This window comes from Prionailurus bengalensis, chromosome D4 (genome assembly GCF_016509475.1).
Source record: "Prionailurus bengalensis isolate Pbe53 chromosome D4, Fcat_Pben_1.1_paternal_pri, whole genome shotgun sequence".
NCBI lineage: Eukaryota > Metazoa > Chordata > Mammalia > Carnivora > Felidae > Prionailurus > Prionailurus bengalensis.
Window position 1 is genome coordinate 2,727,048 of NC_057359.1, and position 15,922 is coordinate 2,742,969.

Below are 15,922 nucleotides of genomic sequence, written 5' to 3' on the forward strand. Positions count from 1 at the left end.
AGGCTGTAGGCGCCAACGCGCTGGGAAAGTGAATGTTTCCTTTTGTAAACTTATAAACAAGTACATGTTACGTTTATACGGTGATATGTGATATGTAATAAGTTTGTACCTACTGTAGTCAAGTCTGGGGCCAGATGGTTTTTCAAAAGCATTCACATATAAATTAGACTATCTTTTGATTTTATTCTCCTAAGTCTAGACTGGATTTGATGGCCTGAGAAACGAGCTGGAGAAAATTTTAAGTTATTTGGTACCTGACATTTTATTTTTCTCCAACTTTTTGTTACGAAAAAATTTCAAACATCCAGAGAAGGGGAACACGTTGTACAACTCCCCACCACGTCCGCTCCCCAGCTCCGGTCACTGATTTTGTCCTCTCGACCTTCTGTGCACGTACAGTCTTGGCTGAGTCATTTGAAAACAAGTTTCGGACATCAAGACATTTCACCCTCAACAGCTCATCTCCTAGAAATAAGGCCATTCTTCCAGATAAGCATTGTGCTATCACCACACCCAATTAGCAGTACGGATGGGTCTGTGATACTCCGTTCGTACCGAAATGTCATCACAATACTTTCGTGCTGCTTAGGTGATCAGGTTCATGCTTGTTGTTAGAAATGTTGCTTCTTTTTAGCTGTTTTCACCCTAGAACCAATCCTACCCTTTTCCTGACGTTACCCTGTTTGAGGGATGCGTTAGGTCTGGCTCTCGGCACCTGTCTGGTCCTTTCTCCTGGTGTTGTTTACCGCGTGCTCTATCCCTCCTCCTTCCCGTAAACTGGACGCGAGGGCTGAAGTGTTTTCAGCAAGACCACAGCGTCGGCGATTTCGTGAGCTGGAGTTTTCGACCCCTAACGTCAGACTGACCCAGCATGGGTGATGCTGAGTTTGAATCCCCCTGAAGGCGTTGACAGCCAGACGTCTCCGATGAAAGTGGAGGGTGTTTTTTCTTTCCCGGGTGGCACTGTGTGATTGACACGCTTTCACGTCCCCTTGTCCCGCTCAGTTATCTGAGGGGTGCAGAATGCAGAGCTCCTAATTCTTCCATTCCTCCCTTACTGATGAGCTGACATTTTCCGTGAAGAGCTTTCCCTCGTCACTCCGGGAGGCAGAGACCCTCAGGGAGGGCTGGTTTCCTGGAGAGAAGGAGGGAGAGAATATGTCTCTAGGGGCTGTGGGGGGCACACAGAGGGCCCCCCCCATCAGGGTCCAGTGTCTGAGCCTTAAGGCCCAGGGAGGGAGGAGCTGGGGGTGGGGGTGGGGGTGGAGCACTGCTTCAGTGAGAGGGCTGTGTGTGGGGAGAACCTCTGGGGGAAGGAAGGTTTTCCTGAGAGGATTTTCGGGAATGCCTCTGTGTCACGTCCCCGCCTCTCCCTTGGGGCGCCTGTGGTAAAAAGCCCCACTGTTTTTCAGGGCTTCTGGGGCTGTTTTTGGAGGCATCACCAGGCCTCAAGTTTGCCCCGTTACGTCTGATTTCAGAGGCCCTCAGTGAGTGGAGACGCGGGCACCAGCCACAAGGAACAGCAACCTGCAGCTCATCTTACCCGGCACGAGGCACCTAGTTGAACAGAATTACCGATAAGCCAAGTGCCCAGCAGAAGCCAGCACGCCGCGTGTGCCCTCCGCTCTGGCGTGGGGCCGAGGGAGTCTCTCTCTCTCTCTCTCTCTTCCCCTCCGCTGGGCTGGATGCTGAAGGAGGCACGTTCAATCCCACTTGCAACTTGGGACAGAAGTGGCTTCCGGAAGCTTGCGCGGGACCCGCTGGTCAGCCTGGAAGGCCTCCACGCAGACGGGCTCACAGCAGTCAGGGACTCATTAAGCAGCAGGGAGGACCAGCATCGGCCCTCCTGGGACCCGGAGCTCCGCAGCGCCCCCAACCCCAGGTTCTCCAGGGCAGGGGTTTCTCTGCCAGCAAAGCGCAAACCCCGCCAGGTGCCCGTCAGGGCTCAAACCGCCCCAAATAAGCACTCGCTCCCAGCTCCAGAGAATGCTGGACAGGGCTTGTTCTCTGGAAGCAAGAGGCCTCCAGATCTGGGGCAAGTACCCCAGGGACCCTTCCCTGTCCTCCACCACCCTCCTGGTACCCTGCGGCCTCCATCCTGCCTGCCCAGGGACGTGCACCCTGGCTTTGGGCATCAGACCCTGCCTCCTTCTTGCTCTCCTTTCCTTCTCGTCCCTCTCTTTCTCCCAACCTCCAGAAGCTTCCAGGAGCGGTTGCTGTGTTCATGCACCTGGCTTTTACCTTCCTTCTCCAGTGGAAAATTCTGTAGTCTGGTCACCTCCCCGGGTGTTCTTCGGCAGCACCTCCCATAGACTGCTTTATTCAGCCACACAAAAGGGTCCGACCTGTGTGCGACAGCGGTCACTGCGATTGGCCCGCAGGCCCCGGAGCCGAGCGGGGTGCACAGGAGGCTGGGAGCCAACGAACAGGGTCTGAGCCACCAGCTAACCCGGCAGCCAGCCCGCGGTCAGGTAGTTTCAGATGGAAATCATTAAGATCACGAGGACGGGAACAGTAACAGCCGTCGTCGTCACCATCGTCCTCGTCGCCCCAAACCCTCGCTGTCAGCGCTGCAGACGCCCGGCCCAAGTCCATCCACGGGCCCAGTTGGTACCTGGTCCAGCTGGGTCCCGCCCGAGACCTCGAGGTCGGCCGCCTGGAGCTCGCCAGCCCGTTGCAGTGTCTGGAGCCTCCTGGGGCAGGGGCTTGGGACAAGCTCGGCCCCAAGGGCTGAGGAGAGAGAGTGGAGGGCTCGGGAAGAGGAGCAGACGGGGTGAGGGGGGCGAGCACGGAGGCGGGGGGTGGGGGGGGGAGCGGGCCGAGGCGCCAGGAGGTGGGAAGGAGGGGCGGGGAGATGGGGAGGGGAGATGAGGAGTAGAGGTGGGGAGGGAGTAGAGGTGGGGAGGGGAGAACACAGGGAGGGGGGCAGGGAAGCGGGGGCGGGGAAGTGAGAGGGGCGGAGGGGGCGGGGGGTGGGGAGACGGTCTGGGACTTGAGGCGAAGGGGAAGTGGGGGTTCAGGGAGGCGGGGAGGTGAGGGCGCGCAGGCCGCGGAGGAGGCGGGGAGGGGGCGGGTTGCAGGGGCGCGGAGGGGGCGGGGAGGGGGCGAGTTGCAGGGGCGGAGGAGGCGGGGAGGGGGCGAGTTGCAGGGGCGCGGAGGGGGCGGGGAGGGGGCGAGTTGCAGGGGCGGAGGAGGCGGGGAGGGGGCGAGTTGCAGGGGCGGAGGAGGCGTGGAGGGGGTGGGCGTCAGGGAAGGAGGAGGAGAGGAGAGGGCGGGTTGCAGGGGCGGAGGAGGCGGGGAGGGGCGGGCGCAGGGGTGGAGCGCGGGCCCGCCCCGAGGCCGCTGGAAAAGTTTGCGCCCCGGCGCGCGCGCGCAGAGGCTGAGCCAGCCGGTCCGTGGACACGCGACGGGGACGCGGCGCCAGCGCGGTGGCAGGACGAGCGCGGGCGGGACCCCCGGCCGGAGTGCGACCCCCCCCCCCCCCACATCCCCGCCCCAGGACTGCCCCGCTGCCCCGGTCCAGGCCGCTGGGAGCGGAGGAGGGGGCGCCGGGACGCGGGCGGCCCCAGTGCCCTCCCCAGACGGAGGTGAGTCGGCGGCGGGGCCCGGGGCGCAGAATCTGGGCGGGCGAGTGCAGCCGGGCCCTTTTCTCGCCAAATTCCAGCCTGTCCCGGGCGCGACGGGGACCTGGCAGGGCGAGCCACCACCTCAGCATCACGCTGTCCCCCGGGCCACCCATTCCGCGGCGGACAGGGGATGGTTCCTTTTTGCCCACGGCCCGACCGGCTAGGCTGAGCCTCCCCTTAACGACCCGAGTGCCGCTGTCCCTCCCGGGACGGTTAGCAGGCCAGGCGCCCTTCCAGGAGGAGCACCTGGGGGCTCCGGGGGTGGGCCTTCTCCTGGGAAACCATTCCTTTACATCACATGCGCGGCAAAATTCCACCTTTTCCTTCTGTTTCTCAAAGTAGGCGGTGGAGACCGCTGGACTCGGGGCTGGAGGTCACGGCCCCTACCCCCTAGGTGCAGCCCTAAGGGTCCCATGGGACAGCGGTGCGCAGCCTTCATAGCTGACATGAGGCCTGGGGAAGGGGCCGTCGCGGGAAAGTCGTGCTCTAACCCTTCTAACGCCGGGCTCCAAGTGGCCTGCCTCTCCCCTCTCCCTTCTGGCGCTGGCCAGTCCCGGGGACATATTCTTTGTGGGTTGTTATATTTAGATGTAAGAGAGGAACTTACTGTGGGTTCTTGAAAGGGAGAACACACTGGGTTAGGAGGATACGGGGGCTCTTCTGGAAGATTATTTCTAAAGGGGAGGGTGCACCCTTACCAACTCCAGAGTTCGGCATCTTTCTGAAGTCTGGAGGTTGCGGTTGGAGACAACGCGGTACATAATCACCGTCTTCCTTCGTGGCGGTCTTGCAGGCATGGTAAAGGAACACAATTGCTAGAAAGTACCAGGGCTGGGTTAGGTTCTGCGGGTACGTGGCGGAGAAAGACGGCCGTGTCATGGCTGATGGTGTGGCTGTGTGTGTGTGTGTGTGTGGCACTCCACGGCTCGTGGGATGTCTGGATCTGTACGATGTCTCACGTAACCGAGGCCGAGCGCAGTGCCGGAATGAGTCATTTTGTGGCCGTAGGAGGGCCACACGTGGGGTGTTCTCAGCCAGCAAACCTTCACATCCGGCCTCTGACACCAGAGACTGAAAGTCAGCCCTTCGGAGCCTCCTGCTCAGAGACAGAAGGCATGGCTTCTCGACCAGTCCCATCTTTGAAAATGCCGCTTTTCCCCTTGCGTTTCTGAACTTGGTAAAGTGCGTGGCTCTCGTGATTTGCTACCACGTGTGGGTAGTAGAAACTCCCGTTTCCTCCCACGTTGGCCCAATGATGTTCTCGGAACGCAGGCACCGCTTTTCCTGTCCCTGGGAACTAGGCCACTGACTTGGTCGTCTGGGATCTCTTCCGTCCTCCTAAAGATGCTTCGATACCTACAGCGTACGCGAGTGTTTTTATGGTCGAGAAACGAGAATCAGAGCGTGCCGTCGTCTCGAAATGTGGGGGTTACCCTGCTGTGAAGCCCCTTTTTTTCTGCCAGGACTTTGTGCTGTGACACAGCCGGCTTGGCCACGGGGCGCCCTCAGGCCATCTGTGACGGAGCCGAGGGCCTGCTGCGGGTCACCCAGCCTTCTGTTCCCTCTCCTGTGGCTCCGTCCTCCTCCTCCTATGGGTTTGGAGCCACTTCTCACTGCTTGGGTCCTCGGCCCCCATTTTCTGCTGAAATAATTAATTGCCTCAGGAGATGCTCCGGAGCTTTCGGCGCTAACGGGAGGCGCGGTGACCTCTGCCCCGTTGTGGAGACGCCTGTATCTCGGTCACTGTCGTGCCAGCAGTGGGCACGCAGTCGCCTTTCGTTCTCTGTCCTTTTCCTTCTGATTTGGTGGAGTTGCCACCGTGTCTGTGGGAGGCCAGGCGGCAGGCCACCGGGTGGGTCTGTGACGAGACTGCTCACTGCACAGCGTGGCACCCAGGGGTGGCTCTGGCGTCTGCCCGGCACCGCGAGCGGGTGCCCGTCCTGAGTCAGTCTGCGAGGCCCTTCGGCCTGAAGACGTGACTCCCATCGCCCCGGTGTCCGTCCGCATGCGTTCCGGCATTCGGCCCCCGGTGACACTCTTGTCACCGTCCGGGTGAAGAACGCGAGGAGGGGCGGGCGCTCCGGAAGAGCTGCCCCCTAATATGGTGCATGGGGATCACATCCCCGGGCCGGCCAGCCCAGCCGTGTCTTCCGAGCTGTGCCGCCAGGGACGGCGACCGCCACACCGCAGCCTGAGTTTCCTTCTTCGAACGTCCAAAAGGCAGATGCCGCCATGGGGACCAGACGTGCTGTGGCCCCGTCGTTCTGGGAAGGGATGGGAGGGACCCCACAGTTAGGGCTTCTTGGGCCCAGATGTCTCTTATTTGCATACGCCCTGGGTCCCCCCGGGGAGCTCACACCGTCACGCATGAGGGGGGCAACTGTGGCAGGAGTCCAGTCCTGTGCCCTCACTAAGAACAAGCAGAGAAGGGGGAGTCTGAGCAGAAAGCAGAGGGTAAGCCCTCTTGTATCAAAACCTTGACGGACGAGCCTGGGGACCCAGGAGAGAGAGAGAGAGCGCAGAGGCAGACCCTGGGGCCTGTGCCCGGGCTCCTGGGTCCACCCCGCGTGCCTGGAGTGTGCCAGGTCTGTGTTAACGTCTGAGGCTCACCTGCCCGGGAGAATGGCCCCTGGGAAAGCCGCCGGGTAGCAGGGAGCCTGCTCACAAGGGTTACTCACCGGGGGCTCCGAGCCTGGGCTGGAGCAGAGTGCCGGCATGGGGCGCGCGGGCTGTGTGTGAAGCCTCTTGCCGCGACCACCTCTAAAAGCCCCGCGGGGTCGCCTCAGAAATCTGGGGCAAGGGGAAGTACTCATTAGCAAAAGAATTTCCTGGAGCGTTGAAACGGCCGGCCCCCTACTTCCTTCCTAAATTCTCATAAACGACAACAAAGTACTGCTTTCCAAGAAATTTTCCAAGCATCGGCAAAGGCTTGGCGTTTTCGCTCAGTTTAGAGGATGAACGAGTCGATTTCTCCGGGAGAACGTGCCTTTGAGAAATCTCACCCTGACTCTGACCAGGAGGAATTTCTCACTGTCTTCCTGTGCTTTTGTTTGCCTGTACGGAGAGGGAGAGGGACGGACCCCAGACTTAGTGGAAATATTTTCCTTTACTTTTTTTCTTTTCCTTCTTTTTATAGTTTGTTTATCTTTCAAATTGCCATGTGTAGAGAAAGCGAATCACTAGCGTAGACAGCACATCTGGAATCCATCGGCCGACCCGGGCCGGCCCCTGTCCGCGGATGCACCTCCTTGGAACAGAGGGGCGGGGAGCCCCACTGATGTGACACGGTCTAACCTGGATGGCTCACGGTGGCTCCACCTTCTAGAAGGCGTCTTAGTCCTTCTCAGCGAAGGGAAAAAGAATTGGTGCTGAAATGCCTTGAGGCAGACTTGACCCCACCTTCGTGAGGATGCCTGGAAAACTGTAGGTAGTGATCTCTGTTGAGTCCGTCCCCTGGGCACTGGGCGTGGGCAGTACATTTGTTCACCGCGAGATGCACACACCTCCCTGCTCGGCACGGGTGAGCCAGAGGGGTGTGCGGGGGTCCCGGGGACGTGGGCACAGCCCGTGGGAGCGAGAGTCCTGCCGGTGGACATCAGCCCTCCGGAGCCTGGAAGTCGTCTGCAGCGAGCAGAGGTTCCTCCCCCGAGGGCCCGTACCATGCAGCAGCTTCTGGAACAGGGCCGGTGCTCCGAACCATACAAGACAAGAAGGCCCACCGCCACCTTCCTCAGCATCCTTTTTTGGCCGTTGTTTCTGAGTTGTTCAGGGGAAATTAAGCAGTGATCAGATGCTTACAATGAAAAGCCAGACGGCGGTCACTACCAGCCCCAGATGCTTATTTTTTAAAATAAAATAAAATGTGAGCATAATGTATAAATGTCACCCCCGTGGGGACTTCTCCAGCCAGCCAAGTGCCATTAGTCTCTACAGGGACCCCTGTATCAGAGCCCCTCCTAGACACCAACACGATGCCCAGAAATCCAAGGCACTGCACAGAAGCACAGACACAGACTCCTGAGGATGCCCCCTTCCAGCCCCAGCCGCGCATCTAAGGACGATGACATGCGGCAGCCATCCTGTGTCCACAGACAGGTGCAGCCGTCCTTGACAGGAGCAGGAATTACTGGATCTGAATGTACCTCCACGTAGGACTCTGCTGAGCATCACATCGGCACAAAGATGCCAGGCACAGTTCTATGCTGTGGGGCCCCATTTACGCAGAGGTCGGAAATAGACTATGGCCCTCGAGGGTATGAGAAGCTGGCCAGTGGGGTCCCCTTACCGGGAGGGGTGTTGGGGGTCCCCTTACTGGGAGGACTGTTGGGGGTCCCCTTACCGGGAGGGGTCTTGGGGGTCCCCTTACCAGAAGGGGTGTTGGGGGTCCCCTTTTCTGCAGGGTAGGCCAGACTGGCTTCCCAGGAACTGGTGCCTGCCAGCCCGACACTTCCCAGAAGGGGCGTTTCCGGCGGGCTGAGGCCCTGCCTGGCCCTGAGAAGTTGGGGGCAGGATGGGAGAGTATTCTTCCGGAAAACTCAGGTCCTGCCGCGCCCCTGAGACATGGAGGCAGAACTCCTCTGTGATGCTCTTGCCCACAAATAGCAGCCCTCAGATGCATCCCAAATCAGTCTGGCCTTCAGCCCAGCACGTAACTCTTGGGATGGAATCTACGTCCTAATGTTGAAAACCCAAAGAAAATAAGCTTTTAGTTCCAGAGAGAGCCAGATGCCTTCCAGTTACACAAAAGGCGGAGAATAGCATTTAACAAAGGATGTTCTGAAAAAGTATGCTTTTTGAATGATGAATATTTCATCAAGGGAAATGATCAATCAAGCATTAGTGGGGAGATACATCCACCCTCAAGATGCATGGTTTCGGTGGCTCTCTGGCACGTCTTCCGTGTTTTCATTGTGGTCGGTTTACTGCTGGGTCCTGACTTTACCGCTCAGCTCAGTTCCTTCTGAACCCCACATATGCGGGCAAGGGCACCCCTGCAGCCCTGCACCTGCGCGTCCTCTCTCTTTACCTCCAAGAGGTCCAAACCCAGCAGGTTTGGAAGGTATCCCTTCTGTCCACGCTGTCCGCGCAAGCCCGGGGGTGGGGAGCGTGCAGAGGCAGGACCGTGCGTGGCGTGGACTTCTCGCGGGGGAATCGGGCCGGAGACAAGCTGCAGCTGTGTCGAGGCTTAAGAACCTTCCCGATGTGGATGTTTGGAGCCCTGTCTCGTCGATTCACGAGCAGTTCGCACACCTCGTCCGTGTAGGTAACACTCACACGCTTCTGCGGTTCAGACTGTTATGATGCTAGCTCACTCACCCGTGGTCGTGAGTCATGTGGACCACGGTGTACCATGGTCAGTTCCAGGGATGGAAACCCAGGGGAGGGTGCAGGTGTGAGGCAGACTGGACTGGGTGCCAGCGGACAGAGGGGCAGCGGGCGGTCTGGCGTGGGGCCTGTGTGTGCCCACCATGGGTGGGGACATCGCCGTTCTCAGGACGGACTTAGACGAAGGTCCGGTGCCAGGGGAGGCTGGTGGCAAAGCCGTCCACTGGGCTGACCCGTGTGCCTCCAGACACGCCCGTGCCTCCCAGAGGCCGGGCCCCCGGGGTTTCTGGAAGCAGCAGGGCATGGACGCTTCTGCGTGCTGGGGAAGTCTGCAAAGAAGAAATGGCACTGCCTCTTTCTGTCTCAGAGAGCCCGACCCCCCGCTGACAGAGGGCAGGCTGACGGCACCCCGGGCCCTGAGCAGCGCGGGGGGCGGGGGAGCAGTGACCTGGAGGGTACCCTGAGGGGACCCGCGGTTTCCTCTCTTTCTCCTCCGAGAGCGGCCGCCAGCACTGCAGCCCTGGGTCCTTCCAGGACGAGCCCCTCTCAGGCCGTGTTGGTACCTGGCAGTGGAGCTCAGTGGCCAGACTCTGACTTAGGGCTCTGACCTGAATGTTCCAAAAGTCAAAGAAGTCACGGCCGGGGAGTCGGTGGGCTGTCTTAAGCTCACCTCATTGGATCTTAAGTAGATACTTGCACGAATAATTGTCGTTTTAAAATCCGTGGGCCCCCTGAAAGCCACGTCTAGCTGTGATGGTGACGTCCCCGGAGGTGCTGAGTGTGGCCCCAGGTGAGGGTGGGAAGTGTCAGGTTGGGGGATGATTAAAATCCGGGGCCCTGGAGAGCCTGGAGCTTGGCTTCTCACCTTCACCGGTTGTCTAGTGCCCCCGGGGGGGGGGGGGGCTTCCGGCTCATGTACACGCCTTCAGTTTGGGGCATTCAGACAGTCTTATCTGAGCTCTGGATTTTCAGCCAAGTTCAAAGCCCAAGCGCTGGTCCCTGCTTTCCCTTCCTTCACCCTGGGTGGACGTATAGGCCTACGTCCCGTCTGCCCCCCCACCACCACGCCCTGCCGCCCCCAGGGAAGGCCTCTGGTGGCCTCGTGGCCCTGTCTCAGGCCTCGCCTGTGGGCCATCTGGATCAGACTCTGTCCCCGGCCCTGGTACCCGGGACGCCGTCGCCCCACGTGGCTCGGGGCTCACCAGGGAGGCCTCAGGAGCTGGGTGGGCATGCTCCTGGGCTCCATCCTGTGTTGTTGTTGTCCTGAGATGACCCCATTTCTCTCCCGGTAACTGGGAATCATGGTTTAGCAGCTCCCGCCTGTGGATGAGGCTGGGTGGCCAGCATCCCACATGCCCAGAGAGTCCCCGATGGACGTTTATTTGGGTCTGTGTCATGTTACAAGAGTGAACGACGGGCGCTCAGGCACCGAGTCTCCCTCCAGGCCGCTGCAGATGGCAAGTCACTGCCCGTGGTCGCCTCTGCCTCCGGGGAGCCCCGGCCAGTCCCACGCTCCCGCGTTTTTGGTGCCTTCCTCCGACTCTGCCGCTGCTCCCCCCTTAATCTCTGGGCGCCCCTCTTTTGTCTCCGCAGGCGCCTGCTCTCCATGCCCTGGCCGGGGTCCCGCCCGGGGCCACCTCCGAAGCCTGAGCCGGGGCTGTTTCTCTGGAAATGGACGTGCCCAGGGCGCCCTCTGGTGGCTCCCGGAGCTGAGCCTCGGTGAGTCCCGGTGGCGATGGCGGCCTCTGTCCTCGCGCCGCGCCCCAGGCCCTCCCCCGGGAACGAGACCCTGCACCAGCACTACAACTACGTGGGCAAGCTGGAGGGCAGGCTGAAGGAGGCCCCCGAGGGCAGCACGCTGACCACCGTGCTGTTCCTGGTCATTTGCAGCTTCATCGTGCTGGAGAACCTCATGGTTTTGATCGCCATCTGGAGAAACAATAAGTTCCACAACCGCATGTACTTCTTCATCGGCAACCTGGCCCTCTGTGACCTGCTGGCCGGCATCGCCTACAAGGTCAACATCCTGATGTCGGGCAAGCGGACGCTGAGCCTGTCCCCGACGGTCTGGTTCCTGCGGGAAGGAAGCATGTTTGTGGCCCTCGGGGCGTCCACCTGCAGCTTGCTGGCCATCGCCATCGAGCGGCACCTGACGATGATCAAGATGCGGCCGTACGACGCCAACAAGAAGCACCGCGTGTTTCTTCTGATCGGGATGTGCTGGCTCATCGCGCTCTCGCTGGGCGCCTTGCCCATCCTGGGCTGGAACTGTGTGCACGACCTCCCCGACTGTTCCACCATCCTGCCCCTCTACTCCAAGAAGTACATCGCCTTCTGTATCAGCATCTTCACGGCCATCCTGGTGACCATCGTCATCCTGTACGCCCGCATCTACTTCCTGGTGAAGTCCAGCAGCCGCAGGGTGGCCAGCCCCCACAACTCGGAGCGCTCCATGGCCCTGCTGCGGACCGTGGTCATCGTGGTGAGCGTGTTCATCGCCTGCTGGTCCCCACTCTTCATCCTCTTCCTCGTCGACGTGGCCTGCAGGGTGAAGGAGTGCGGCGTCCTGTTCAAGGCCCAGTGGTTCATCATGCTGGCCGTGCTCAACTCCGCCATGAACCCCGTCATCTACACGCTGGCCAGCAAGGAGATGCGGCGGGCCTTCTTCCGGCTGGTCTGCACCTGCCTGGTCCGGGGCCGTGGCGCCCGCTCCTCGCCCACCCAGCCTGCCCTCGATCCCAGCAGAAGCAAGTCCAGCGGCAGCAACAACAGCAGCCCCTCGCCAAAGAGCAAGGAAGACCCTCCCCAGAGAGTCGCCTCACCCTGCATCACCGACGGAAACAAAACCCTGCAGAACGGGATTCTCTGCAAGTGAGAGCGCCTGCCTCCGGGAGCGGGGGAGGGGAGCCCCGCTCTGTGGCCGCCTCGCCCCTGGGAGTTCCACAGAGGGGACTCGGGAAGTCCACTCGCCAGTGGCTTGCCCGGCGTGGACGTCCCGTGAGGAGGGGGACCCAAGGACCCGCCAGCGTGTGTCACGGCAGACCGTGAGCTCTGTCCGTCTTGGCTCCAGTCTTCTGAATGCACCACGCTGCGACAGTATCTGCCGCCTTCCCCTGAGCCCCCCTGGCTGCTCCCCGCGGGGCCTGGACAGGGAAGGTCGCGGGCCCCACAACGTGCAGGGTGTTTCTCAGAACGTCGTGACGATGTTTGGTAACTTCACTCTACACTGTGAGCGGAGTGGATGCCTGTGTGCTCGTCATTTCTGTGTCACGGAGCACTTGTGTCTCTTATGTCTGCCGTTGGCACGCGGCACCTGGGTATGTCGGTGAGCGGCAGTGTGTGACACAGTTAAACATCCGTAAGTGCAAGTGTGTCCTGATTGAACCACCAGGTGTAAGGATGTGGCTGGAAACTCGGTGGACACGGCAGGCCCGGGCTCCTCAGGCCGACGTGAAGTCTTGTGTTCAGCAGGCTTTGAATGCCTACCATCCCAGAGAGGGCTGGTTCCCGGCGGGTCTCAGGTGTGTGGGTCTGAAGGATCCTGGGAGATCGGGCGATCTGGTGATCTCTTGGAGCCGTGTCCCTGTTCCTCTGGGGCTCCTGTGTCCCTACACATCTAAACTCACGTTAACCAAATTCCCTGATTGTTTGGGGTTCCTACAGATCACAGAAGAGCCAGGGGCTTCCAGGAGCCCATCCCCAGACCACCCAAGAAAGGGACCCACGAGGGAGCAGCAGAGGACAGACGCACCCCCGCCCCCCGGCCTGAAGCCGGAAGCAGTGGTCTGTTTAATGCAATGGAACGTTTGTACTGAATTAGGAGAGGTTTACAGGGCTGTGTTGAGTCTCTTTCTCTCTGATCAGAAAAGCTCGGAGGCGGCAGCCCCGTGTTGTCTCAGTGGCGTAGCTGGGGAGGTCGGCGGTCTCCACGCTCCCCAAAGCTGACCCTGACAGTGACAGCCAGGAGCGTGTCCGCGTGTGCTCTCCAGGGACACGTAAGGATACTGTAATCTGCCTTTGCAGCCTGGGCTGACCCTGCGTCCCTGATCGCCTGGTAAAGGGATGACTTAGGAGGGGTTTCCGTGCGCGCCCTCCCCAAGGACCCCACCCGCAGGACAAACACGTTAACGATTTGCAAGAGAAGCTGGCTCCCGTGTGTCATCTGGTGCACATTCCCCACACCGAGGAACGTTCCGGTGGGTCCTGGGTGGTTTCCGTGTACTGACCAAAGACTAGCCTCGTTTTTGTTGCCGAGGAGAGAAATTGTACTTGTAAGGAGATGTCTTCGGTGGCATTTTTGGTGGCTTCTTTACATCACTGAAAAGGGGCTTCTTTCTGAACTCAGATAGCATTTCTAGAAAAGTGAAGCATTGAGGTACTGGGTTGAGAAGGCAAAGCCGCATTCCAGAGAGCTGGAGTGTTGGGCATCGGTGCTCGCCGGGTGACGACGTGACTTCAGGACCCGGTGCCCTGGCTCTGAGGGGCGTTGGGGGGGGAGGGGTCTCCTCTCTGGTGCTAATGTTAGTGACACTCGCTCTACAGTCCCGTTGAGAGAACGCAGAACTTTCAAGCAGTCTGAATGAAAAATACGCCAAAAAAGGCACGGTGTTTGCTTGCTGTATGCAGAACGTGATCGAACATCAAGACCGGTGTGCACGGCCCTCGGCAGCTTGCGGGGGCGCGTTTAGGAGTTGAGACTACAGAGCTTGCGCTAGATCTCACTCGGTTAGTAACCTTCACGGTGTCCCATGTGTTTGTTAAAAAAAAAAACCCAAAAACCAAAAGCCTGCATATAAACTGGTCATTGGGGCACCTGGGTGGCCCAGTCGGTTCAGCGTCCGACTTCGGCTTGGGTCATGATCACTCAGTTCATGGGTTCAAGACCGGCATCAGGCTCTGTGCTGACAGTGCACAGAGATTCTCTCTCTCCCATTCTCTTTGCCTCTTCCCTCCCTGGCTCTGTCTCTCTCTCTCAAAATAAATAAATAAACTTAAAAAAAAAAAATGAAAAAACAAACCTGTGGCTGGGGGTCAGCGTGGGGGCCCGTGTGCAGGGTGGCCACCTGGTTTCCCACCTGGGGCCACTGTCCCTCCAGGATGGAAACGGCTCTAGGAGCCCGTGCCCTCCCCCACCCAGTCCCACCTGGGCAGATGCCCTGGGTCAGGGCTTGGAGGCGGGTCAACCCTTAACCCTGCCTCGGGGAGAAAATCACAGGTCCTGGCAGAGCGTGGCCGACAGAGGGCATCTGGTTCCGCTCCGTTTGCAGCAGGAGAGAGTAGGTCAGAACCGGTCCTTCGCCCTGCGTCATTCCTGACAAAGGGCCACGTCTAGCGTGTGTGTGTGTGCGTGTGTGCACGTGTGCTTGTGCGTGTGTGTCTGCTCTGTGTTAGGCCCGTAGACGGCCTGACTGGGGATGTTCATGCTGATGTTGGTGGAGAAACCTCACTGCACAAGCGAGGACCACCGCGGCTCCCCTAGAGCGGATGCGGCCAGAGACCCCGTCAGGAAGGCCGACGCCAGGCCCCGTGTGCACGCCACACCGTCAGGGGGGCGAGGCTGTGCAGGTGCTGCTGTTGGAAGAGGCACGCGCTCCCTTCGGAGAAGCTCCAGCCCCTCTGCCTCGCCAGGTGACGCAAGACCCCCGCCCGCGGGAGAGGCTGGCCACGCAGCCCTCCATTGCTCACACCTCGGTGACAGTCACTCCAACGGTGAGCTACGCGGCAGGCGCTGCTCTCTGCCGCGTGACCTGTGCTGCCCAAGAGGCTGTCCTGGGGGTGGAACCAGGCTCACTTCATAGAAAACTCCTCACTGAATTAGCAAGTCCGGGCTCTTAAATTGTGTCTGTGAGGACAAAGCCTCACCACCCAAACGTTTTAGCGTCTAAGTCGAAATATCAAAGGGTTTGCTGCACAGAAACGCACACACCTGTCTCCCGAAGGTGAAGGCACATTTTCCCATGACCAGTGAAGAAGGGCACCATCGCCAACACGGCCGTGACACCCGGTGCCCCGGGCCACGGCGCTGACGCTCGGCGACGCCACGCGGCCCCTCCGCCTGGCCGCCACAGATGCGGCCAGAAGCCACGTCGCTTCCTGGAGGAGGTTAGAAAGCTCGAGGCCGGTTTGAGAATGCCACTCCTCAGAACCCAAAGGGGATTCTGTCCCGGCATCAAAGCAGAAAGTGGCTCATCGGCGACACGCCCAGGCAGAGACTTTCACGGCAATTCTTTCTTGTTCCGCAAAAGTCAATGGAAAACAAAACACAGGATTCTCAAGTGATATTTATCAATATATATAATTTCCCATCCAAATGCTTTTTAAAAAGTAATAAACATCTTATTATTACACATTGAATTTACACGGAGTTCTTTCCTAATCCTTGGGCTTTTAACATCCCATGTTTGATTCTTGTTTAATTCTCAGTGCAAAGAAACATTCACATACTTAAAGTTTTTACAATATTTATTCTGGAACAAGTTTTATTCAAAAGGCAAATGAACACAGAACATTGCACTCGAAGCTGACACACAGTCATTACAGAGAAAGGTAACTCAGCGTTCAAAGACAGAGATGCCCACGTATTCCTGCTTGGTTGACCACTGCTGGATTTGGTCGGGTAGACAATTCGGTCGTGGTAAGGATGCCCCCGGTGCATGGGACACTCAGGACCACGCCTGCACTCTCCGTGAGCACGCTTTGCTACCTACAGTGTCTCAAGGTGAAGCGACGACACAGAAATGTAACCTTGTACGAGGTTTCGTGCCTGGCACTTTCTTCCGTGAGAATGGTTCTCCCAGCTCGGGGAGGAGCCCTGGAGAGTCATTGATTCAGGACATCTGGGGAGGCAGGGGGCCTGCCCAGTGCAGCCCCCCAGTCCCCAGCGCCCATGCCAACACCAGCCGTGGGGCACGCATGAGAAGGGTGCCCCGCAGGCTCTGAATGTCCCCTGTGACCCTCCCGCCCCACCCGCC

General features: G+C 59.4%; 1 protein-coding gene and 1 long non-coding RNA gene across 2 annotated transcripts; one reads left to right on the plus strand and one right to left on the minus strand.

Annotated features, from left to right (window-relative positions):
* Positions 1 to 246: 246 nt before the first annotated feature.
* Positions 247 to 3,084, minus strand: LOC122474581. The gene is made up of 2 exons (XR_006294946.1): positions 2,615 to 3,084; positions 247 to 2,345 (listed from the first exon to the last, which is right to left on the minus strand). It is a non-coding gene; the product is annotated as an uncharacterized LOC122474581 (long non-coding RNA).
* A 229-nt stretch (positions 3,085 to 3,313) lies between these two features.
* S1PR3 (sphingosine-1-phosphate receptor 3) lies at positions 3,314 to 15,305 on the plus strand. Its single transcript, XM_043567141.1, has 2 exons — positions 3,314 to 3,587; positions 10,545 to 15,305. Exon 2 carries the CDS (start codon positions 10,687 to 10,689, stop codon positions 11,824 to 11,826), a length of 1,140 nt encoding a protein of 379 aa, XP_043423076.1. The 5' UTR covers positions 3,314 to 3,587; positions 10,545 to 10,686; the 3' UTR covers positions 11,827 to 15,305.
* Positions 15,306 to 15,922: the final 617 nt, after the last annotated feature.

Coding starts and splice junctions, on each gene's coding strand:
- S1PR3 (XM_043567141.1), top strand. CDS start 10,687: ATGGCGGCCTCTGTCCTCGCGCCGCGCCCCAGGCCCTCCCCCGGGAAC.